The 26,541-nt window shown below is 45.1% G+C and overlaps 1 protein-coding gene across 11 annotated transcripts in view; it reads right to left on the bottom strand.

Moving 5' to 3' along the window:
• Positions 1-26,541, bottom strand: part of LOC132220444 (myomegalin-like) — a 154,572-nt gene that overhangs the window by 100,336 nt on the left and 27,695 nt on the right. For 9 of the 11 annotated variants that reach the window (XM_059673541.1, XM_059673531.1, XM_059673524.1 and 6 more), the window contains 3 exons: positions 21,922-21,977; positions 21,052-21,203; positions 5,021-5,131 (listed from right to left, as the gene is read on the bottom strand). In XM_059673541.1, the coding sequence (XP_059529524.1) occupies positions 5,021-5,131; positions 21,052-21,203; positions 21,922-21,977 (319 nt within the window). The other 2 variants (XM_059673542.1, XM_059673547.1) reach the window with 2 other exon arrangements.

The raw sequence follows: 26,541 nt of genomic DNA, 5'->3' as shown, positions 1-26,541 counted from the left end.
TTAGTCACAGTCATAATAATTTGCATAAAGGCAAAGGACTTTGTACCGTTGCTAAATAAAATATTTTGTTAAAAAAAGAAATTTAGCAAACCCAGCCTTTCTTATTTATTCACTCTCTTTTAAAAACATATTTTTTATTGATTTCAGAGAAGAAGGGAGAGGTTTAGAGAGAGATAGAAACATCAATGATGAGAGAGAATCATTGATCGGCTGCTTCCTGCATGCCCTACACTGGGGATTGAGCCCTCAACCCAGGCATGTGCCCCGACCAGGAATCGAATGGAGACCTCCTGGTTCATAGGTTGATACTCAACCACCGAGTCACACCAGCCGGACTGGTTCATAACTCTTAACTACTATGTTAAGAGTGACAGCTGAATAGTAGAAATGATGAAAATCTGGTAGGCAAGTAAAACCAGTACTTAGTTTGTCACAATTTTAAAAACCTAGCTGCATAAATATGCTATGCATAAACTTCAAAGTTTGCTCCGGAAAAATATCATTTGATTTCAAAGATGAGAAACAATAGCTCAGAGAAATCAGGCAGTTTAAGGGCCAAAGAACAAGAGAACACAACTCTTCCAACTCCCATCTGAAGGCCAAATCCACTTTAACCTTCTAACATCAATTATGCCAGATTTAAACACTGACTCTACCTGGCCCGGATGACAACCTTCAGCTTCCCCTGATATTTTTGTTTTTGGATCTGTCAGATTTTAAATTCCACTCTTAAATCTTTTTTAAAGCACCATAATAATACACTCACAGAAGCTTAACAAGTAGCTATCATAAGGCGAAACACAGTGGATTGGGTGTTTTCCACACAGCAGTGGATTTCATTAATTTCAGGGCAGAACATATTTCTAGTGGTGGCACACTCAGCTATCATGAGAAGATGCAGTATTAGATAATCAACAACAACGAGGAAATCAACAAGTTGCCACCCAGAAATTATCTGCCAGAGCAGCTGCAGTCCAGAAATGCCAACAAGCCACTCTCTGAAGGAGTGGGCCATACTCAGCTGTGGGCTGGTCACAGCACTTTCTCACTTTACTTCGCTCCAGAATCAGGAGCTAGCAGTACTGTAATGGTTTCTTCTTGGGAAGACACATTCAAAACTATCTTCCCAAAAAACTGAACCTACAATTACTGCCGGGGTCCAACCCCAGCGGGTCCAGGGGTCCCCAAGGGTGTGGACGGAGTCGGCGAAGAAGGAATGACACGGAGACAGTGTCAGTTGATCAGCAGCCTAGCCAGAATCTCCAGCCAAGTTCTGGTCTCGATCTCCAGAGAGGTTCTGCTTCGGGTCTCCAGCCAGGTTCTGTGGCCATGTTCCCTTGCTAGGTTCTCCAGCCAGGTTCTGTCCAGGCTCTCCAGTCAGGTTCTCCTGCCAATCTCCGCAGTCAGGTTCAGTCCAGGATCCCTTGCCATGTTCTCCCGCTAGGCTCTGTCTCTAGGCTCTGAGGCCAGTCCCTCTCCAGGATCCTCCGGCATGCTCTCGCCAGCGAAGTTCTTCTGTCTCTAGAGAACGTTCTTTATAGATTCTGTGCCTAGGCTCTGTCTCTCTTGGTCCTGTCTTCCAAGCCCTGTGTTCTCAGTTCTGTGTTCTGAGTTCTGTGTTCTAAGTTCTGTCTTCTGAATTCTGTGTTCTGAGTTCTGTCTCTTGCTGTCTTGTTGCAACTGTATTTATACCAGTTGATTCAATCCTATCAATCTCTATTACAAAGGTTAGGGCGTTTCTTATCTCCATTCCAGGGAGAAAAGATTATGTAGTTTAAGCATGATTGTTCGTAGTTAAAGTGATTAATTACCCGCCTGGCACTAAGTTGAGGGGTTTTATTCCCTCCCTAACTTCAGGGGAAAATCCCTACCTGGGGATTCAACCTTTCTCGGAGAGGTGACCTTGGTTAAAACACAGCGCCAAGAAGGTGAGCAAACATATTAAGAACCATATGCCATATATGCCAGGTCCCTTGAAACAGCAAGGATGGACCGGCTCCCGGCAAATTACTATTTGCTACCAAGAGGCGGCAGTGGTACCTAATCAGGTAGATATATGCCCATTTTTTTTTTGTGTTTTTTAATTATTTACAAAAATTAAAGCTAAAGGATAGTTAAAACAGCCAAAAAGTAACCAGTCTCACAGAAACAAATTTTTAGGTATAATTTAATACTATGTTATTAGTCCATAGTTAGCATGAGTCTTAAGATTATTTCTGAATTTTCTGAACAGCTTGAAAGAGAGAAACTTTTAACTCCTTTATTTACTTGCCTTGAAGTTGACACTTCCAGGTTTTTATATAACTCTCTTACAGCTTCTTACAATTAATTAAAATCCTTATGAATTATATCTATTTTTGTCTCTCGCACAGCAACTACTTAAAGGATGACTTGACACTTGGAAAGACAGGACCCTCTCTCCAGTCCTTTTCTACTAAAGTTTCCCCTATTTCCCTCCCCTGCTGCCATCAGGGTTAAAAAACCTGACTGTCCCTCCTAAAGACAGTCATTTTCACTCCTAATACAAATATCTCAACAGAATCTGAAGTAGTGGAAATGTGTAAAGTAATTACTATCCACAACAGACTTACATTACATGTTTCGCAAACATTGGTTTTATTTAAGAGAACCATGCATGCAGCACCCAAGTTATTGCAGATTCTGACTCAGTTGGGTGTGATTTAATATTTTTACTCTATTTAAAGAAGTGTCCTTCCAACACTAAAGAAAAACCAAGCTAAGTTGGGTCACCGAACAGGGCTCTGAATTCCCATCTGAATGACCTGACTTACCGTGTGATGATGTAATGCATGTCACCCTTGATGTCTCTTTGCCAACATGGCTGTTATTTAATCCACCTAATCTCGTGGAATCATGATGTGACCAACAAGGATGAACTTAAGACACTGCTGGGGCCCAAGACAGGCCACCCCCAAAATATCCCACAATGACATATTGATTACTTTGAACTAAAGTTCCCTGACAAGCAGCTGGTACCAGAGGGTGTCTTGACCCGCCCTTGTCTCACTTGTTGCAGAAAATAAATCTCCCAGGTGAAAGGTGAGTTAACTCAGAGCTGAAAAGTCTGCATGACAAATCTTGGAGCCTCTTTTCTAATGATTAACAATGGCTTTATGTATTGTTAGCATTACATAAGAGCATTTGAACGTAAGCCTTTAGTGTTTCCCAAGTCACAGACAAATGGGATGAGCAGGTGACAGGTGGAATGAACGAAGATTTGGTGAGAAGGGAGAGAAGGGGACCCAGTCGTTTGAGATCCCTCCAATCGTGCTGTCCAGTAGCTGCCGGACTTCGCCGTACTTGACATTAGGAGGACACAGAGCCATGCCCGTTTCCTAAATGGGGCTAGTGGCAACTTTGGTTGAACAAAATGGTTGTCACCTCTGCATGTGACAATGTGCTGTGACCACGCCCCCCCCCCCTCCTTTAATCTTAATCACGCTTCTCCCGGACAGCTGGGCCTCTGCACAGCCCACCCGAAGTGTTCACTGGAGACTATCAGAGCAGAGGGTGAGACCAAACGATGCAAGCAATCCGGTTGATTCAAGCTAAAGAAAAACAACATCTTCCCCTCAAATGATCTATGAAACTATTCTTCCTTCTGTCTTGCTTTGGGGGCAATTAATAGAAAAATGCTCCAGTGAACAAATTCATTCACTACTTCTACCCTGAGGCAAATACTGCCATTTACCCTCCCCCCTCTCTCTCTATATCTTTGAGCCAACAACCCTCACTTGGCAATATCCTCCTCGACCCTGGTGGCTCCTTGAGGCACATCACTAGCCATATAAAAGACGAAAGGCGAATCTAGACCAGTTTCAGGAAAATTCAGAGTGAAACATGGAAATCCAGGAAAAACAGAAAATGGGGCTAAATCCCCCCAATGTGGCGGTCCCCATTAGTTGATTTACCAAATAGTCATTTGGGTGTCAGAGACACCAGGAACCCCTCTGACCAAGACCCTATCGGGCAGCCTGTGATGCGTCCCAGGGGCGCACAGGGGTCTTATTTGCACAGTCTCCTGCGTAAACAGCTGGAGATTTAGGGTCTCTGATAAAGTCCCCCGAGACCAGCTCCAGGTCACTCAGGCCCCTTCAGCGCCTGCACAGACACTAAGAGGGCTGTGGAAACCAATGTTGTGGAAACCAGTCAGGACGCTTAATCCTTGCACCCCCACAGCCTGATGTCCTCTAGCAAGGTGCTGTCTCATCTCACCCTCAACTCAGCCAATCCCCACCCTAGTCACTCAGCTGTCAATCAAGACAGCCCTGTGGTTCAGGGAAGCCACCCTCTCCCCTCCCCCTCCGCAGGCCTGCTGCTACCTTTTCTTCATGCTCAGCTTACCTATTCCTAAGACTGAAAACGCCCAAGATTCTGTATTTAAAACTATTCTACGTAACGATCTTCAAAACTGAACAGGAGCCCAGCCGGTGTGGCTCCGTGGTTGAGCGTCCACCTGTGAACTAGGAGGTCAGGGTTCGATTCTGGTCTCCCTAGTGTGGGGCATGCAGGAGGCAGCCAATCCATGATTCTCTCTCATCATTGATGTTTCTCTCTCTCCCTGTTCCTTTCTCTATGAAATCAATAAATATATATATTTTTTAAAAAACTGAACATGAATTTCTCAAGGAAAAGAAGTGCCCTCCGCGGCTGCCCTATTCTCCACAGCATCATTCTCTGCCCCCACGGGGCCAACCAGAGCCACACGCAGCCCGGAGTCACCTTTGGGGCTTGTTTTAAAATGCAAATTTCCCAGTGCCCCCACGGGTGACTAAGCCAGAATCCCGGGTGAGCTACCTTTTAACCAGCTCCCAAGGCGATTGCTCTGCACGGTTCCACACACACACTGTCGCGGTTTGAGAACCTCTGGTTCAATCCAGCTCCCTCTCTCAGGGGGGGAACTGGGCTTGGCCAGGCCTGGGGCCCACCTCCCTCGCTAGTGCGCACAGCGCGAGCCAGGAAGGGCCTGGGATATCGGGGCGCCCCTGCCCTCACTCACCCGCTTGTAGATGTCCTCCCGGCTGGCCTCATACTTCTGCTGCATGCGCTCCTCCAGGAAGTAGATGCGCAGCTTGAGGCTGAAGTTCTCCTTCTTCAGGTCATTGAGGTGCTGGGACAGAGTGCGATATCCATTAGACATGGTGGGCTGCCCATGGGGAGGAGCATGCCCAGGCACCCCTTCACCCCAGGAACGTGGTGCGGCTGCACCGAGGCATGAAGCGAGCGGCCGGGGCGCGGTGGAGGCTACGGCGGCGACATGGCCCTGGTGCCTGGCGCTCGCGGGGACACGGGACGCGGGGCTCACGGCTCTGGGTGCTGGAGCGCAGCGCACTTTCCTTTTTTACCTCCGGCAGATATTTGCGGAATCCCTGACAGAGGAACATGCTGCGTGAACTCAGACACACACACACAAGTGGTGTAACCTGACTCCAAGCCAGGACGCCAAGCTGCCACCCGCCCAGAGCCTCCCAGGCCCAACTGTGGGCAGTTAACAGCTCCTGGGGAAAGAGAGGGGGGTGACCCCCGAGGAGCTTCCAGGAAATGGGGAATGGGAGTAATTCAAGGTGATGGTAGGGCTACAAAAAAGAGAAGGAAATGAAGGGCGTTGGGGGGGAGTGGGGAGGAGTGGTATTTAAACTCCTGGTGGCTGATTTACATATGTGCCCGCGGGGGCCCCCCCCCCACACACACACACAACCGATGGAGTGTGGCCAGAAGGAAGAAATGCACAAGTGGACACAAAATGGATATCGCACATAGCTAGGCAAATAGCCCCCTTGGATCAAGTGCAGATCTTAAAGAGCTACTAGCCAGGGGGGTCTCTAATTTCCTTGGATGATCCTAAACCTCTAATCAGTTCCTTCACAGTTTTCTCCTCTGACTTTTCCATCCCCGAGTTGCTTAAATCAAGTCTTTATTTCCATGACCCCTCCCCCTCCCCATATTATACATCAGAGTCAGCCCAAATAAAAGAGCAACCTTCTCATTCACTGGAATGTTTGCAAACTCTGTTTACTGTTACACAAGCTCACGAAATGGCAGGGTCAATGGTTCCTCCCCACAAGGGATGAGGGAAAGAGAGGGTGGGAGGAGCGGGTGGGAGGGGAGGGAGGCGTCAGCCTGGAGCCCAGAGATTTCAGCTGGTCCCTGGTTCTAACTCGAGCACCTGCCAAGTGGAGCCAGGCACTCAACACCAGATCCTGCTCCTAGAGCAATTTAAGATCCTTGAATGACAGCTGCAACATTAGCAGGAAGTGTTATTTATACCACATCACAGAGGACATTGAAGGTCACTGGGAGACACACATACCAAACGCAGGTTCTTTGTTGCGGTAAATACTGGGTTGAAAACAATTAATATTAACATCCAAAGTAAAGAAGACTAAAGAAAGTTATACTTAATTCAAGTACTCGCTTCCCCCCAACCTACCTGTTCTTCATTCTTCTAATAATAACTCTTCATCTCCTGAGTCCCCACCAAGTAGTATGTTGGGCATGAGGGATAGAAAGGTGAGGACAGTCCCAAACCTCAAAGAGTTATCTGGATATAGGTGCGTGTTTTTCACTATAATCCTCCAAGCTTGTCACACTTTCTACATTTTATACTGCAATCCAGCACACATACGTGCATGAAGTAAAAGCTTCACAAAGTAATGTTACCACCACTGCGTGCGATGCACACTGATGTTATCTGTTCTATTTCTCTTTCTGGGAGTGACCCACTGAACTGATGCATTTACACACTGATGTTTCCACCTGAAGTTTGGAAAACGCTGAGTCTATGAGAGCCCAGAAGACAAAGTGGTTAATTCTTATTGGGATGATGGCAGAAAACTTCAGAGTTGCACTTGCCCTTCGCTTTGAAAGATAGAAAAAGTTTAGGTGGATAAAGAGGCCTCAGGAGGGCAGAATTAGAACTGAGCATTCTCTCGAATCAATTTGGATTATAAGTAGTCAACATATTTGATTTACCATAGACTGTTGGCAACTTAAGAGAAAATATTCAGTTTTTTAAAAATTGGAGACATTTAAAATCCATGTAGTTATTTTTGTTATATCCATGCTCTTAGAATAAATGAATAAAGTTCAGGAAGAGAAACGTCTAAGTTAAAACTCAAGAAGATCCGTTTCTGGTCCCAGCTCTGTTACTAAATGGTTGTATGACCTCAGAAGTGCACTTCTCCAGAGGCCTACCTCTCCTCGTTTAAAAATGAAGTGGTTGGAAACTAGGTGGTTTTTAAGGCACCTTCTCGGTCTACGCTCCAAAAGGAATAACCTAATTCTTATCACCTCCATTTGGCACATGGGGAACCAGGATACCAGATTTGATTAGTCTTTGATAATGTTTGCTATGTCTACTTGGAATCTTTTATCAAGTGAGATAATTTAATGGAAGCTTTGTGAAAAGTAACATTGCATAAGAATGCAGGGTATTCTTATCTAATTTAGATATTTCTTTCTGCACATTAATAATGCCTATTTCCTCTTATGCCCTGTGGTCCCTTGTTCTTCCATCTGCCCCCTTTTCTGGTTTTTGCTGCTCCTTAAAGTGAGTGCTTAAATGATGCTTAGTCCTTAGCCTTCTGCTGCTTTTTTCTTTTCATACTGTCTTCCTCTGAGATTTTATCCACTTTTAGAGCTAACACTTCTGCCTCCTAAACAACCCCCAAATCTCCAACCAAGTTCTCTTACCTAAGACCTAGCCCTACACATCATACTCTTTGCTAGATAGCTCAAGTGAATGTCCCATCTTTACAACCAACCTCATAGCAAACACATCTGTAGCAGTCTCTTATCATGCCTGCCAGAATTCACTTTGGTCATCTGCTCTGTATTACAGCTAAAGCAATGTTTTCAAAACTCAGATCTTATCCTGTCATTCTCTTACTTAAAACCTGTATCAGGTGTCTCATCCCTCATAGAATGAAAGGAAAACCCCACCATCACCTTTCCTCAAGACACCCTGTCTCTGAATATATATATATGTATGTGTGTGTGTGTGTGTGTGTGTGTGTGTGTGTGTGTATATATATATCCTATCTAATAAAAGAGAAAAATGGTAATTGGCGTACGACGATACCCTTTTCATTGGCTAATCAGGGCTATATGCAAATTAACTGCCAACAAGATGGCGGTTAATTTGCATATGTAGGCACAATGCAGGGAGGCGAAAGGGAAAGCAGGAAGAAGCCCCCTGCCACTGACAGTGATCGGAAACCCAGGGGAGAGCTAAGAGCTGGGGGGCAGGGCAAAGGCGGCCCTGGGGCCGCCTTTGCCCTACCCCCCAGCCATGATCAGAGAATCAGGCGCCTTTGCCGCCCTGGCCAGTGATAGCAGGAAGTAGGGGTGGAGCCAGCGATGGGAGCTGGACACGGTCAAAGCTGGCAGTCCCGGGAGCTAGGGGTCCCTTGCCTGGGCCTAAAGCGGAGCCCATGATTGCGGGGCCGCTGCAGCTGCAGATCCCCGCTGCCCGGGCCGGAAGCCTAGGCCAGAGGCGTTAGGCCTGGGCAGGGGCGGAGCCTGCAACCACGGGGAGCTGGGGGTCCCCTGCCCAGGCCTGACGCCTCTGCCGGAGGCATCAGGCCTGGTCAAGGGGCCGATCCGGTGATTGGTGATCGGAGGGTGATGAGGGTCAACTCCTCTGGCTGAGGCATCAGGCCTGGGTGGGGGGTGGAGCCGGGGATTGGGGGGATATGATGGTCCCCTTGCCCAGGCCTGAAGCCTGGGTCAGAGGCGTCAGGCTTGGGCGGGGGGTGGAGCAAGCGATCAGAGGGAGATGGGGGTCCCCTGCCCAGGCATGATTCCTGGGCCAGAGGCCTCAGGCCTGGGCGGGGGCCAGAGCCAGTGATCAGGGGGAGATGGGGGTCCCCTGTCCAAGCCTGACACCTCTGGCGGAGGCTTCAGGCCTGGGCAAGGGGCCGATCAGGCGATCGGAGGGTGATGGGGGTCTACGCCTCTGGCCGAGGCATCAGGCCTGGGCAAGGGGCAGAGCCAGCAATCGGAGGGGTCTGGGGGTCCCCTGCCCAGGCCTGATGCCTGGGCCAGAGGCATCAGGCCTGGGCTGGGTGCAGAACCAGTGATGGGGGGAAATGAGGGTCCCCTGCCCAGGCCTGACGCCTCTGTCAGAGGCGTCAGGCCTGGGCAAGGGACTGATCCTGCGATTGGAGGGTGATGGGGGTCAACGCCTGAGGGCTCCCAGTATGTGAGAGGGGGCAGGCTAGGCTGATGGACACTCCCCCCCACACACACACCCAGTGCACGAATTTCGTGCACCGGGCCCCTAGTGTGTGTATATATATATATATATATATATATATATATATATATATATATCAGAGATGAAGGGAGAGGGAGAGAGAAACATCAATGATGAGAGAGAATCCCACACCGGGGATCCAGTCCACCACCTGGGCATATGCTCTGACTGGGAACCGAACTGTGACCTCCTGGTTCATCGGTCAATGCTCAACCACTGAGCCACGTCAGCCGGGCACTACCACTTTTTTCAGGCCCTAATTCAAATCCCATCCAAACAAAGTGTTCCTGCCTCCTTAGCCTGGAAAGATTTCTTCATCTTTTGAGTTCCTAAAGCAAATATTTGCCTTTGGCAAGTGCTCACATGCTGCTTTGTGATACTGTTTTTCTGTTGTCTTGAAGGATTGTTTACACCCTTTAGAGCTACTTGACTTGTGTGTTTCTGTTTCTCCAACTAGTCTGTAAGCTTCCCAGGCATTTACATGTCTTTCCACATTTACTTCACTCCCAGTAAACCGAGCCAGCCTCTCCAGTAACATTCACCCCACTGTACAGCCTGCTAATGAAACAGGAATTGTAGGGGTAAAATAGGACAGGCTTAGGAAATTTCAGAAATTTTGGAAGTTAAGGGGACCATGGAGGAAGCACAGGGTTGCAGGCAGCAGAAGGTATATTTCCATAGAATAGGGAAGCTGAAAAGCAGCAACAGGTATATTTCCACAGACTGAGGGAGCTGGGAACAGCAAAATGTCTATATTTACAAAATAAAGAGAAGGAAGCCCTTCATCCAGAAGGAGAAGAAAGTCCAGAGGGAATAGGAAACCAATAAGGAAGGTGGGGGGGGGGGGCGGGGAGAACTTCACATGTTCCATGTGAGGTTTGACCTTTGAGCCCAGGTGTTACTATAGTAACCAGTCTAAGAGAATAGTGACCAATCAGAGGGGATATCAAGGCACCAGGATCTGCAGCCTTTATAAGCCATAGGGAAAAAGAACTCAGTGGGACCCTTTCCCCCTTCCCACGTGGGAGTCTGTACTTGTTCTTCAATAAATCAACACCTTTGCTATACCACTTTCTGTCCGTGGATTCATTCTTTGATTCTGGCAGACAAAAAATCCAGGTTCCAGTCCAAAAGTTCCGTTTCATTAACAGTCACTTCAACCAGACCAGGGTGTTTTGAGGATATAGTTTGTGCCTTTGTATTCTCATTGCACAGTATTTAGGAAGCAGTCCCTAAATATCTGTTGAATTGATGAATAGATGAGTGTCCAAAATGTAATTGAATTTTGCTTATTATGCTTGTTAAACATGGGCTAGTTTGCTTATATTGTTCTCACAACTTTCCAATAATATAGAATAACTGTAGAAGAATGATGTTTTGTTCACTTAAATTACATGCCCGTCTCGAGCTTTCTCCGGAACCCCAGTCTATACCTCACTTCCTAGCAGAAATTTCCACCTGAATGCAGACATCTCGTACCTGAGATATCAGAAACTCCTGATCCTTCCCGGTGCATATGTTCCTTCCTCGCTGGACCCCAATATTGAGTAAGAACTCAATACTTGCAGTTGTTTGGGCCAGAACCTTTGAGTTATTTTGTCTCTTCTTTCTCATACACCATCTCATCTGCCTGTAAATCTTATTATTCTTACTTTCCATGTATTTATACCCATCTATATTTACAGAATCCAACTATATCACCACCACCACTGGCACCTCTACCTACCACTCTGGCCAAGATGCTTATGATCTCTCCCCTAAATTATCTGAAGAGTCCCCTTAACTGGTCTCCCTGCTCCTGCCCTTACTCCCTATAATCTATTCTTAGCACAACAAGTCAGAGTGACCCTTCTAAAATACGCCAGGCCACTCCTCTGCTGGAAACCCCTGCTGGCTTCCCATCTAATTCAGAGCGAAACACGGAATCGTTCCATTAGCCCATAAGGCCAAAGCCCTACTCAATCTGGAGTCTCTCCTTGCTCTTTTACTTTTTTCCTCCTCCTCTCCCCCTACACATTCTGCACCAGGCACATTGTTTCTCTTTGCTATTTCTCAAAAGCAGTCAACACACTCCCTCCTCAGAGCCTTTGAGTTTGTTGATCCTCCATATGGTTTGCTTTCTCTGTATAATTAAAACTGTAACTCACTCTGTGCCTCACCCCAGCCCTCATATCGCCATTGTTTTTATTTCTTCCATAGCACTATCATCTAAAATGTCATATTTACTTATGTATTTTGTTTTTCGATTGTCTTCCCCCCACTAGCCTATAAACTCCAGGATTTTTGCCTGTTTTTGTTCACCAGGCAAGAGTGGTGCTCAGTCAGTATTTGCTGGATAAAAGAAGGGATGAGTAGTTAACACATTGCAGACCTAAAGTTTTATCGCTAGCTTTACCCAGTGGCCAGATAAGTTTCTATTGGACAAGTACAAAAAACGTTTTACATAAATGTTAAAGGCACGCTTTAAAATTAAATACCCATTGCATTTTGAAGTCATTTATTACATGTTCTTAGAAGCTAATACCTTTTTAAAGAATCCTCGTGATTGGTCACAAGCACTAGAACAGAAAACAAGAGAATTCTTGTGATCTGTCCGCAATGTATTAACTTACTGACTGGATTTAATCCTACGAGAACTCAATCTGTATACAAAATTAGATGTTTTAGGATGAAGACCATATATAAAGGCATCCTTCTTCTTTATAAAAAAGTTATCTTAAAAGACTAATTTTGGCCCTAACTGGTTTGGCTCAGTGGATAGAGCGTTGGCCTCCGGACTGAGGGGTCCTGGGTTCGATTCCGGTCAAGGGCATGTACCTGGGTTGCGGACACATCCCCAGTGGGGGGCGTGCAGCATTAGGAAAGTTGAGAACCACTGCTCTAGACACATCCTGGCTTTCAATTTAGACAAAGGGTGAGGAGAGAGGCCTGGGGGGTGGGGAGGGCCAGAAACTGCTTACTCGGAAAACTGTTTTGTTTATTGCTTATGTCTGTTGTTTATAGCAAACAAAAATGCACATCCCCGAGATGCACACCAGACCTACTGAACCAGGGCCTCTCCCCCCGGGCTCATGTGTTTTCGTTAAGCTCTGAATTACTTAGGAAATGAACACTCAGCCAGGTTGGCCAGGCCCTATCTCTTTTTTCAGTGCTTCTGTCTTTGTTCTTTCTTTCTCACACAGTGCATTGAAAACCTTTACTCTTCCCTAAAAATATTTTTTTCCAAACATTAATGGCTCTCCCATGCTCATTTCTTAATTTCTTCTGCTTCTTAATGTATTAGTTCAAACTGGAAATAAGACTTTAATAAGGACTTGATCAATGCCAACAATAGTAGGAGGATTACAACCCAGCTGTCGCATGTCATGCCCCATTAACACAAACAACTGTCAAGTCAGTCTTTTAAAAAAAACTCAGGTTCACATTTGCCTGATCATATTCAGACCCCCCACATAGCTCTTCTAAATGGAAATGCTTGAAAACATACTAATCTTTTACCATTCTCTCTCCTAAAAATAAACTTCCACTCTGCTAAAAATGATTAATCATCTTAATACATTGCGGACGGATCACGAGAATTCTCGTGTTTCCTGTTCTAAGGTTTGTGGCCAATCACAATAATTTTTTAAAAAGATATTAGCTTGTAAGAACATGTAATAAATAACTTCAAAATGCAATGGGTATTTAATTTTAAAACGTGCCTATAACATTTATGTAAAACTTTTTTGTACTCGTTCAATAGAAACTTATCTGGCCACTGGGTAAAGCTAGCAATAAAACTACTGGTCCACAATATGTTAATTGACACATTCTTTTCAAATATAATAATAGCACTTCTGCAATTTAAACTATATTAGTTTGATATCTGTTATAATTCATATCTTTATATTGCATGAAAGTAAAAATAGCCTTAAATAATATGGTAAACAGAGAAACAGGAGAATACTATTTTAAGTAACTTTTGACACCATACTTTTTGCCTTATTTACAAATAGGCAACAAATATTATCACTCTTATGAATATTTATCTAGGTGAAGTAGCTGGGCATTGTGGAAAGAACAAAAGCTTTTGAACCAAGGAGATGTAGGTTCAAATCCCAGTTCTGCTATTTTCTAATTGTGTAACTTTGGGAAAATTACTTACTAGTAATTAACTATAGGAAAGGAGTCAGGAGACAGATCTGGATAGGCTACTAAGAGCTTGTAACTGTATCTGAAATGCTAACTTTTGTTTTTTTAATCTGAGGCAAATACAGTGAAAATAATATTTGGTATAATTTAGATACTGGGTACAATGACAGTGTTTTATTAGTCTTTGTACATTCCTGTTGTTTGTAAAATAGCTAGATAAAAGGATAATTCTCTAGTAGAGTTGGATATAGTAAACTTATTGTCACACTCCATCCACACATCTATTCACCAATTTTTTTTTTTTAAATCCTTATCTGAGGATATTTTCCCATTGATTTTTAGAGAGAGTGGAAGAGAGAGGGAAAGACAGAGAGAAATATCGATGGGAGAGAAATAACGTCAATTGGTTGCCTCCTGCACGAGCTCCGACCAGGTCCTGGGCCAGCGAGGAGCCTGCAACCAAGGTACATGCACTTGACCAGAATTGAGCCTGGGACCCTTTAGTCCACAGGACAATGCTCTATTGACTAAGTCAAACCAGCTAGGGCCATTCACCAAATATTTATTGAGCACTTACATTATGAGAGTAAATGTCCTGTCACAAAAGGAGCTCAACCGATTTTTTTTTTTATGATAAAGTTTCAGTTAAAAGCAAGTGGTTTAGAACTGATCATTTCAAATGTTCTGCTTAGATTAGGGGTCCCTAACATAAAGGCTAGATGAAGTATCCTTTAAATGGCCCTCAATATAAAAAACTCATGGGTTGCCCTGACTGGTTTGGCTCAGTGGATACAGCGTCGGCCTTCGGACTGAAAGGACCCAGGTTTGATTCTGGTCAAGGGCATGTACCTTGGTTGTGGGCACATCCCCGGTAGGAGGTGTGCAGGAGGCAGCTGATTGATGTTTCTCTCTCATCAATGTTTCTAACTCTCTATTCCTCTCCCTTCCTCTCTGTAAAAACAAAATCAATAAAATATATTTTTCAAAAAACAAAAAACTCATGGGTTATGTTTTACCAATTAAGGTTTTGTTATAATCCTGAGATAAAACAAAAGGAAATATAGATCCACTCGGATTTGCTACAGGAAAAACATACTCCTGAAGCGGCCCTGAAGAAAATGCCTAACTTTTGGAGACCATTCCAACAAGGAGAGTGTCAACCAAAGTCAACGAACTTGGTCTTCCACTCCTCAACCCTTTCATCCCCACCCAGGGTTTCTGACCCACATTCCAGATGTCAGCTGGTGATGAGGCCTGCTCATAAAGCAGACTGCAATTCTACAAAGACCTTTTTCTCTTTTGAGCTGCACAATAAACACATCTTTCTTCTGAAACTCTGTTTCTGAAATTTCAACATCATTCCTGAAGTTCCAGCATCTTTTAAATGCTATCATATTACTATCATTCCATTTTCTCCCCTAACACTCAGATCCCCATCCTCTGCGCAGCCTTTTGAAATAACTGTCTGGATGCCCAGAGAGCTAAGAGCAGAGCTGTTCCATCAGGTCGATAAACAACCCCATCTCAGGCAGCATCATCGTGTGGATGAAGGAGGGGTTCAGGCAATATCCCTGCTGCCCTCCCCCACCAGAGATGCACACCCACGCCACCCCCCGATCCAGGAATAACAAGGTGCTGGCGTCATCACCATAGTAGAGCACTGTGAACTCTATAAAACCGAAACAAAACAAATAACAAATTCCCTGACTTCCAAAAATACGTGGCGCAGCCAGAAGCAGTGCTGTCAGACAGTGAAATGCGCTCCACAGCAGAAAGGACAGCTGAGCTGCACCGATGCTGGCAGCTCCCAAGGGCCCCTAGGCTCCAAACTCCACCCTCCATCAGCGTGGCTCCATCTATAGCAACAGGACTTGGTGTTGTCTGTTCACAGTTGGTTCAACCCAGGAAGAGCTTCTAATACTCAAGGGGGAACCTATCAATTGACAGCCTCACCTGTTTTTCTAGATTTCCAACCAACCTTTCTCCATACTTTTCTAGGAAAGAAGGCGATTTCAGAGGCACGGTTAGGACGTTCTCCGGGCAGATGAGTTAAGAGTTCACAGTGTATCATGAACAACCATGGTTGCAACAACGAGGCTTTGACCAGGAGTAGAGGCTAGTTTAGGGGGAGACGCTGCCAACTTGAACTTGCCAACACTACTGCTCCAGCCATGACAACAACCCTCCTGTTTCTGAATTCACTATGCTGTCTGCTGCCCAGGACTTGTCCTGGGATCAGTGTTCGCCTGGAAAGCCATTCCTCTTCCCCGCCCACTCGGCTCTGACTGTCACCAGCTCGCCCTGGAGGAGTTGACTGATAGCACCCATTGAAGGAAGCCTATCTGACCCTAAAGCCAGGGGAGGGCCCCTCTCCAGTGCTTCCTACTCTTGTCCTTGGGATTATCTGTTTGACTGTCTTGCCAATTCAATGGAGAGTCCCTTAAGAGCAGAAGGATCGCCTTAATTTCCCTCCAAAAATGAAAACCCCTTTCCTAGCTTTTGGCCTTTGTTGCTGGTGGTTTAATGATTATACAAGAACTACATGTGCCTGCTTCAGTTGTTCCCCTTCTCAGTGGATGGCATCACCTAGTTGAGATGCCCAAGCAAGAAAGCTTGATATCATTCATTCATCCAAAACACAGCAAAGAAAGAAAAGAGGCATGCCTGCTATAACTAGGCACTACGCTATCTAGTAGTGAATGAGATGAATCCAGTCTCTGCTATCATGGAGCTCAGATCCTAAGAGAGAAGAGAGACTCTGAACACATATATCATGTTATTAAAGGAAAAGTACAAGGTGCTGTGGAAGTTTACAACAGGTGACACCCTACCCTGCGATGGGAATGGGGAGATGAATTGGTGGGAGGTCATATTTAGGCTTCTTCTCTATTACAGGTCGTACATCCAATCAATTGTTTAGTCTTGTCAGTTCTGCATCTGACATCTCTCTTTCCCCTGTCCATTTCTCTCATCCTATCGGTCACCACTACCAACCTTCGTCTGGACTACTCCACAGCCTCCTAACTGCCTCTCTGCCTAAGACTGACTCCTCCAATCCACAGTCCATACAGAAGCCAAAGGGATGTTTCAAAAGGGAAAATCTGATCACATCACCTCCCTGTTTAGAAGCTTTCGATGGTTCCCCAAGGAATTCCGATAAAAATGAAAACCCTTTACATAACTTCAAGGCCCTGTACAGTACTGGTCTCTGTCTCTCTCTCTCTCCTCTCTCTTCCCCCTTCCTCTCTCTCTAAAATCAATAAAACTTATCCTCACGTGAGGATTAAAACACAGTGTGGCTAAGAGTTCAGGCTCTGGCCCTTGCTGGTTTGGCTCAGTGGATAGAGCATTGGATTGCAGACTGGAAGGTCCCGGGTTCTATTTCAGTCAAGGGCACATGCTCAGGTTGTGGGCTCAATCCCAAGTGGGGGTGTGCAGGAGGCAGCCGATCAGTGATACTCTCTCATCATTGATGCTTCTATCTCTCTTTCCCTCTCCCTTCTTCTCTGAAATCAATAAAAATATATTTTTTTTTAAAAAAAGAGTTCAGGCTCTGCCATAAGTACACTTCTGCTCAAATCCCAGCTCAGCCCTTTCTAACAATTACTATCTTTTTCTGGTTTCAGTGTCCCTCTCTGCACGGATCAAGATAATGGTTGTGCCAACCTCCGTTTACTGTTATAAGAACTGAACAAGATAATGCAAGTCAAGTGCATCCATAGAGCCCTGGGCACTGTAAGCACTCAATAAATGTTAACTGGCATCATCACTTTTGTTGCTATTTTTAAAAATTATTTTTGGAATGGAAATTATTACTGGAATGAAAATTCCTCAAGGTCCATAAGAAGAAGACAGAGCTCTCTTCATTGAGTGAAGAAGAGACATTTACACATGTTTATATTAATACAAATTTTAGAATGTTTTTCTAATATTTGGGCTTTAAAGACATACATTTCCTTAGCAAATGTTCTAACCTTGTGATATCTCTTCCCCTGTTGCCTTAGCTGTTATTTAAATTAAATCTTGGATGAGTTAAATTTCATGTACCCCAATCAGACTGTACACTCTTTGAGAATGGTAACTTGTATGCAACTCTGTATCCTCTACATCACTCAGAATCAGCCCTTTTATTAATAGTTCTTTAAAAAAAAAAAGACTGTGTTGATAATATCTGACAATGTTGCTTAAGAATGAAACTGTTTCTGAAGTTCTGTGGAATGACTGTGGAATCCTCCTGAAAAGTCATGTTTAGAAAGAAGAAAATTCTGTCCTTATGATTGCTGAAAGTTTAGGGTTGCTCCCTTCCCTTCTCATCTAATAACTTAAAATTTTTTATTTATTGATTGATTTTAGGGAGGGAGAGGAAGAGAGAGAGAAACATCGATTTTGTTGTTCCACTTCTCTGTGCACTCAATGGTTAATGCTTGTATGTTTGATACCTGACCAGGGATCAAACCCGCAACCTTGGCATATGGGGACGACGCTCCCACCAACTGAGCTACCCAGCCAGGGTCCTCTAATAACTTTCTGAATGCCCCAAACACCAGCAAAAACGAAGTCAGTATGCTTGGGGAACTGTGGTTTGGGAGGCATAACTGCCGGGTTGTTTGTTTTTAGTGAACATGCTCTTCACTGGTAGCATTCATTTCCCAAGGCTGTAATTAGAGAGAAACTCCCAAGAAGCACTGAAGCTGCTGGACCTAAAGCCAGCGGAGATCTGATCCTGATTCACCTAACCCAGACAGGAGACCCAGACTGTGAGAATTTGGATCTCCAGAAAGGCAGAAAAGTCCCTTCTAGGACTTGTCCTCCCACCCCCACCCCACCCATCACCACCACCACCACCACCACCACACACATACACACACACACAGATTTCAAGATTCAAGTGGAAAATTTTTCCAGGATGGGTGGAGCCTCACCCAGCTGACTCACTGTGGCTGGATTCAAACTATCAGACGACCAGGGAAACCTGGCATCACACTATAATTATGCAAACACTGCAGCTGGGTTTACTAGTATTTTCATGTTCAAGACAACATTATTAAAAACTAGAGGCCCAATGCAGGAAATTCGTGCAAGATTAGGCCTTCCTTCCCCCGGCTGCCGGCACTGGCTTCCCTCTGGCACCCAGGACCCAGGCTTCCCTCGCAGCCCCAGCTTCGTCTGGAAGGTCATCCGGAAGGACGTCTGGTCTAATTAGCATATTACCCTTTTATTAGTATAGATGTGTAAACAGGAGAAAGCAATGGAGGCCCCCTTTAGACCTTACGGCCACAGGCCCCCACATCTCCATAGCTTTTCTATAGCATCTGCCATTTGATTCTACACATAAAACCACACTACGCACATTTCGCCAATCTAACTCTCTTTCTTGGAATGGTCCACTCATTTCCCTAGGAACCTTGGAAATCACTGGAGTAATCATGGTTCTGTCACTTTAAACCAGTATAGCTTTAGGTAAGTTATTTGAGTCTTGGTCACTTCATCGGTCTAACAGATGTAATAATATCTATCTCAAAATTAGGAAAATGAACTAAAAAATAGTTGAAATAAAATATATTAAGTATTGCCCTGGCCGGTGGCTCAGTTGATTGGAGCATCTTCCTTACACCAAAAGGCTGCAGGTTTTATTCCCAGTCAGGGCACATATCTAGGTTTCAGGTTCGATCCCTGGTTGGTGCAAGTACTGGGGGTGGGGAGGACAGCTGATTGATGTTTCTCTCATATCAATGTTTCTCTCCTCTCCTCCCCTCCCCTTTCTTTCCTTCACCTCTCCTCTCTCTCTCTCTCTCTCTCCCCCTCTCATTAAATGAGATAATACTGCAATACTTAAAACAGTACCTGACAGATAGAAAGTGATCAAGATGTGATAGCTAGTACTGTCTACCTGCTGCTCTATTCTCCTCATCCCAGACATGCTGGGGAAAGCATGAAAGGAGTTTTTCTCAACACCATTTATAGGTAAGAATCTTTCTGACCCAATAACCTGTCTGGATTTATAATCATGGTACATAAACTCCATAACCCTGAAAAAGTCAGTTTCTTAGTCCCAGCAATGACATTTCTGACAAAAAAGTGTCATAGCCCTTGTTACTTATGTATTACTTAACACACAGGGGAGAGAGATTTAAAGTATCTCCTATTGGCCTTTTCTGTGTCCTGCATCGGTTTCTATCCATGGTACAGAAACAAGCATTGAGAACAAGGACTAATCAGGGATCTTAGACCTGGATGTTAAGAGAAAAGGACTTAGACCTCCATACCTGAACGTCAGGTGACTTCTGTTTGTCACCCAACTCGGCCCTTTATCTCCCCTCCCCCCACAGCATCCGGCCATTCATGCTGTCAGTGTAGGTGACACCCCGACTTCCAGGTTCCAAATCGCCTCTCAACCAAAAGGAACCTGAAGGCAGACTGGCTTTCCGAGAGCCCCGCCCCCAGCTCTGAGGAGCCCTGCCGCTCTGCTCACCCCTGGGTGCTTATGCAGAATCCAATGGTGAACAAAGAGGGAGGGGCTGGGTATTACCAGCCCAACTCCCACCCCCAGCACCACAGCGGTTCAGAGGTTTAGTCTTCAAAAGCCACTTAATATTCCTGCAAACTCTCTGTGTCTTAAAAACACACACCCAGTATCCATGACAACACTGGGTGAAAACAAAGCCAAAGCAAGAACAAGCTGTTTAATTCTCAAGCCCATGGGACGTGGTGCTGTCCACAGGAAATCTGGTAGGATGCACAGTAGGTCCTAATGAAACATTTCTATTTAAAAACGGAGAGAAGACGGGGAAAACCCATGTCAACACGGCTTTATTAACCCTGTTTTGAAAATGGAATTTTATTATTTTATACCAAAAGCTATCAATTCAAGAATAGAAGAAACCCACGGGTCTGAGTGCATCTACACAGTACTGGTGTGTGGCCTGATACCTGGGTAACCCCCAGGGGGCACCAAAGAACTATTTCTATTTTTAGCACACAGGGGTGTAAGAAATCCTGGGTGCTCTCTCCAGACCCTATAAATGCCAGTAGATGGGTCTTATTGTGCAGGCCATATAAATGCCAAAAGATGGGTGCTACTGTACAGCCTTCCTGGGGTCAATCCAGGGCACAGGGAGCTGAGGTCCTGAATTACATTATCCGTAATCTGGCCTGGCCAAATCTAAGGGTAAACATATCAAGGTGCTGAGCACGTCAAGAGTTGAAGCAGGAGTTCCGAGCCACAATGAGAGATTCTTGTTGAGCAGCAAATGGTTGTGGCTGAGCCGCCTCACACCACAGACAATATCCAAATGTGTAGAGTTGTGTCCAAGCCAGCTACAGAGAGGATAATGCCAGCCACGTGGACTGGATTCCCTGGGCTCAGGTGCCATTTAAACCTCCTGAATTGATCTGAGAAATAAACCAGGGATAAAAATGGCGAGGCAGCGGAATCGCGGCCTCAGGCCACTCACTGCCCACAAACCACAGCGCTCAGGCACACAGCTAATAGTGCAGATGCTTATTGGGGCACATGCTCGTACAAGAGGCGCCATTATGGTAAGAACGCCCACACCAGAGCAAGCCATGGATCATAGTTTTATAAGACATCACTACCTATGGGACTCCTCCGAGTTGGGATAACAACTAACCATGTGACTTACCTTCTCAAAGTCTCGGAGAGCCTGGGTCTGCACCTGAGGGGCTTTTTCAAAGGCTCTCAGGTAATGTGTCTGTCCAAAGGGGACCTTCTCACCACTTCTCCAGGTCTGTGACTGCACGGGAGGACCCCGATCTTTAGCGTCACTGAGGAAAGCTGCCAGTGAAACAGAACAACAGATGATGTCACATAATGGTGGCACTGTGATCACTGTAGATTAACATACGCAACTACAAATGCTAGTTTTAAGTGACTCTGAAGTCCCTAACATGTTCCAATTATAAACTTCTCCCCACATGGTGCATATGAACTATCTGTGCTCCGAGGCTGGTATGAAAAAGGCGGATCACTTGGCAAAGTGAAATCCTCAAATGATTAAGTTTTTGTGAAAACCTGAAAAGAGAGAGCCATCTTCACACTGGTTTTGTAATTTAGGTAGATCTCTGGCTAATGTTAGGGCAGTCATGATGAAAGTATTATGAATACATTAATAACTATATTTACTGGGTGCTTATTCCTTCACGGGCTCTGTTCTAAGAGCTCTTCCCACTTAACCTCACTTGTGAGCTGACACTGTTATTATACTCATTTTAATGGTATATTACAGTGAAGATTTCTGGCAGACTCTATTTTTAATCAATTTACAAGTGACTCTAACCTTGCGATTACAGCATCATTAAAAGTCTAGAGTTCACATATAGATTCACTGCATGTGCTGGCCAGGTGAGGAGTTTACATGCCACAGTAGCATGTTTGAAAATTCACAAAGAGTCTGAGGACACTGCCATGGTGAATTTAAAGGTCTGTGATTCAAGGGATTTATGACCAGCAGGAAACCAAGAATTTAACAAGACAAGGCCCATGGCTTCCTTACCTGCTGCATGAGTTGTTCTGGGTACCATCTCCCCATCATCCTCTGCAAAATAATCTCTGTAAAGAGAAACAAATAATTCATGAGATAACCTCTCACCGGGTCCCCAATCCCTGGGGTGACAAGACACCTACCTATGTTCTGTTTTCATTTATTTCTCCACAAGTATTCACTAAACTCCTACTAAGCTTCAGGGACAGTGGTAAGTGCTGGAAATACAAAGACAAACCCCACCAGTAGGGTTTCTATCCTCAATCAGTAGTACACCTAGAGATGGCCATAGACTAAACAATTCCACAAGCATTGAATTACCAAGTGGCAAATGCTATGAAGGACAATGCAGAGTAAGTTAACTAGTAGAGAGACTGAGAGAAACTCAGAATAGGGGACATTAAACCTGAGATAAAGAGAACGTCAACCATGCCGTAGCCCTTTTGGCTCAGTGGATGAAGCATTGGCCTGTGGCCCAAGGAGTCCCGGATTCGATTCCAGTCAAGGGCATGTACCTCAGTTGCAGGCTCCTCCCAGCCTGGGCCCTAGTCAGGGTGTGTGCAGGAGGCAACCAATCGTTGTGTTTCTCTCACATGGATATTTCTCTCTGTCTTTTCCTCTCTCTTCCACTCTCTCTAAAAATCAATAGGAAAACATCATCGGTCCCGGATGTTTCTTGCTTCAACAGTGTTTGGACGGAACAGACCCAGGGACGCTCCTTCTTCCAGCCTCCGACCATTCTCCTGTGTCTTATCCAGTCACCACCTTCAGAACCACCTCCGGGACCAGCCGCACACTGGTTTTTTTTCTACCTTAACTCCTTATTGCTGAACAGCCATGAGCTCCCAAATTCATCATAATTATTCCACCGACGTGGAGGCTGCGGTCAACGGCCTGGCCAACCTGCATCTGCGGGCCTCCCACACCTACCGCTCTCTGGGCTTCTAGTTTACTGGGACAATGTGGCTCTCGAGGGCAGGGGGCCTCTTCTAAAAAGGAGCCCGAGGGTGCTGAGCGCCTCTTAAATGGCAAAACAAGCGTGGTGGCCACATTCTCTTCCAGGACGTGCTGAAGCCTCCCAAGATGAGTGGGCAAAACTCAGGACGCCATGGCAGCCGCCCTGGCCTTGGAGAGGAACCTGAACCAGGCCCTTTTGGAGCCACAGGCCCTGGTTCTCCCCACACAGACTCTCATCTCTGTGACTTCCTGGAGAACCACTTCCGGGGTGAGGAGGTGAAACTCATCAAGAAGATGGGCGACACCTGCCTCACCTCCGCAGGCCGCTGGCCCCCAGGCTGGGCTGGGCGAGTATCTCTTCGAAAGACACAACCACAAGCACGACTTGTGAGAGGCCCCTCTACATCCCCTGGTCTTGGCTTTTACCTGAGCCTCTCCTGAAACTACTAACCATTCTTTTAACCACCCTGAAGCCCTTTCCATGCATTGGACCAAATGAAACAATAAAGCTTTTTGCAGCAAAATAAAAAGGAAAGAAAAGAAAAATATTCTTGAGTGAGAATTAAAGAAAAGAGAGAGAATGTCAACCAGATGAAAAATGGGAACAGAAGAGTATTCCAACATGAGGGAACAGCAAAGAACCTGAGTCGGAAAGGAACAGAGAAAATCTGATTGGGACCAGACTTTGTCTGGCCTTGTGGGATAGGGTAAGGATATTGAGTTTTATATGAAGGGCAATGGAAACCACTGAAGGATTTTAAGTCAGGGAATGAATGGTAAATGACCAAGCTTAGATTTTAGACAGATCATTCTGACTGTTGAGTGATACTGCGTGGAGGGAACAAGGGTAGACAGGGAAAGCAAGGAGTTGTGATGGTTTTAATCAAAGAAAAAGACCTGGAGATGGAGAAAAGCAAAAAATTCAAAATATGTTTAGGAAGTAGAATTTGGCATAGAAATCAAAGTCTATTAATGGAAATGCTAAAAACACCAATATTCAGTAGCAAGAGGTGTATCTATCCAGCACAACAAAGACCACCATCCCTAGCACAGAAGGGGGGAAAACCTCAAAATTATTAACAAATAGCTGTCAACCACTTACTATATTTTTAGGCACTGTTTTAGGCACAAATGTACAGTGAACAAAACAGATGAAAACGTCTATGCTTGCCCAGAGATGTGGCTCAGATGGTTGAGCATCATACCAGGCACCAAGAGGTCATTGGTTCGATCCCGGTCAGGGCACATGCCCAGGTCTCGGACTTGATCCCCAGGAGGGGGCATGCTGAAGGCAGTGGATGAATGTTTCTCTCTCATTGATGTTTCTCTCTCCCTCTCCCTCCCTCTAAAATCAATAACAACATATTTTTAAAAACTAAAAAAAAAAAATGCCTGCACTCATGGAGCTTAGAGAAAAGGGGAAACAAAAGGAAAACGTAGAGTTAGAAACTGGGGACAAGTACTTTTAAAAATTAGAGATGAGGATAGGGAGTGCTGGAGCAATGGGGTATGTGTGACGATTTTCACTAGGCGAGGTTTCTCTGAAAGGCACTTCAGGTAGCCTCGGGGTATTGGGGGAAGAATTTTCTAAGCAGAGAAAATCAAAAGCAACGGCTCTTAGAAGGGGGCACGCCAGGGTGGTTTTAGAACAGCAAGGAGGCCAGTGTGGCTGGGCAGGGTGAGCACGTGGTGAGTAGCGGGAGGGGAGGTCAGGGGAGTAACGGGACGGCTGGACGGGAGCAGACTATCTAAAGCCTTTGGGACACTGAGAGGCATTGAGCCACTGGAGTCTTGTGCGTCTAAAAGAGAGATGAACTGAGTGACGAATGTTTAAAAGGGCTGGCTGCTGTTTTGACACCAGACTGGCTGGGTGGGGAAGGCAGAAACAGAGAGAGCATTGCAATAATCCTACAATGAGATGCTTTCAACATTTAGCTTATTCCTTAAACCTTGGATACTCCCAGTTGGTTGCTGGAAAAATAATTCTGTAGGCAGAGATTTAGAGGGCTTCTCCTTTTAAAAAGCCACTCACAGGGAGGCATTTCTTCCGAAATTGTTGATGTTCTTTTTTCACTGTCTCAGGTCTGGATCTTGGCACGAATCTTCACTTTGTTAATTACCAGATGGACATGAAACTACCAGAAAGGACACATTCGTCTACACACACCACCTGCCAACTCTCGATTATGCAAAAGCAGATCGCCAGTTGGTGGTTCCTTCCAGGCTCCCTGCCTCTTTCCTTTTCCACTTCTCATTAAAAACTTTCCTTGTGAGTGAACAATGGAAGAGATAAATGTACTACTTGGATATTGACACTATCAGCCAGAATAATATCTTGAAAAATATGTAGAGACTAAAACTTATATTTGGCTGCTTCTATTCACAAGTTAGATGAATTCCTTTATGCTCAGCCCATAGACCTAGGTAGCCACCGGGAGCAGGGTCATTCCTCAGGCCAATTCAGCCCATCCCACATGTTCTATTTGGTCCACACAAAGTTGACCCATTTCTAACTTCTCTTGGAAAATGAACGGGTCTAGCAATACTTGGCCTGCCTTCCCACACGCGGATAACCTGCCACCTTTAAACAGAACAGGTGTATTCTCCAGTTTTCCACAGTCCCTTCTCAGTCCCAACTCATGAACTCTCTGTGATACCTGCCGGACTCCGTACAGGTCTTGGAGGCTATTTTCCTGATATTGATAAAGCACAGACAGATTTCATTTCTGCTTAAAGACACAGTCTCGAGTAACCTATTGGCTTTAGCACATATTTCATTAATCTGTGATTATAAGCTACTGTCTTATGATGTCACTTTTACTTCTTCTGGCCTTCAATTTCCTCAAATATTTGTAAAAGAAGTCCATGAATTTCTACAGTTCCTTACAGTATTTATGCAATTCTATTCTAGTAGATGCTTAAGCATAAAACCCATTTTAATACTTTCCGAATATCTGGGGAACTGTCCAGACATGATCTCATTCAATCCTCCTTGCTCTGAAGATTCCACATTCAAGATCCATCAGGAGCAGGTTACAGCAAGGCCATGCATATGGGCCGTCTGAGATACCTCGCCTTCTCTGCGCCGCCCACACCCACTCGGAGCTAGCTGTCTGCCCGGGATGAATCAATAACTGAAAGGGTAGAGAGGATGGATACCGAGTTAATGGGATTATTGTAGTCTCTGGAGGTTTTTAAAAAATCACTTTAACTCTATTAACAGCTCAAGTTCCCTCTTATTGCCAGAGAGTGGGACTCACTCAGCTGCTCCAAAAGCTTGGTAAGGAATCTGATGCTCCCCCAGGGAAGGGGGGCTCATGGTGAAGAAACACAGGGTATATGTTCAGGGGATTGCAATTCACACATCTGATAAGCCAAAGTGCAAAGAGAACTGGAGTATGCTACAGACCGGCTCCAAGCTTGCCCCCCTGTCACCCCACACACATCATATACACAAAGCAGTAATATATGTTGGTAAATTCTTCCGTATTACCCAAGTCTGGAAAAAACCTGTTTATCTTTTGTCCCAGTTTCTAAAATTCAAGTGTTTCTAGATTTCTTTTTTTTTTTTAAATATATTTTATTGATTTTTTACAGAGAGGAAGGGAGAGAGATAGAGAGTTAGAAACATCGACGAGAGAGAAACATCGATCAGCTGCCTCCTGCACACTCCCT

The sequence above is a fragment of the Myotis daubentonii genome, chromosome 18 (assembly GCF_963259705.1).
Source record: "Myotis daubentonii chromosome 18, mMyoDau2.1, whole genome shotgun sequence".
Classification (NCBI taxonomy): Eukaryota; Metazoa; Chordata; class Mammalia; order Chiroptera; family Vespertilionidae; genus Myotis; species Myotis daubentonii.
This window is presented reverse-complemented; position numbering and strand designations above follow the sequence as displayed.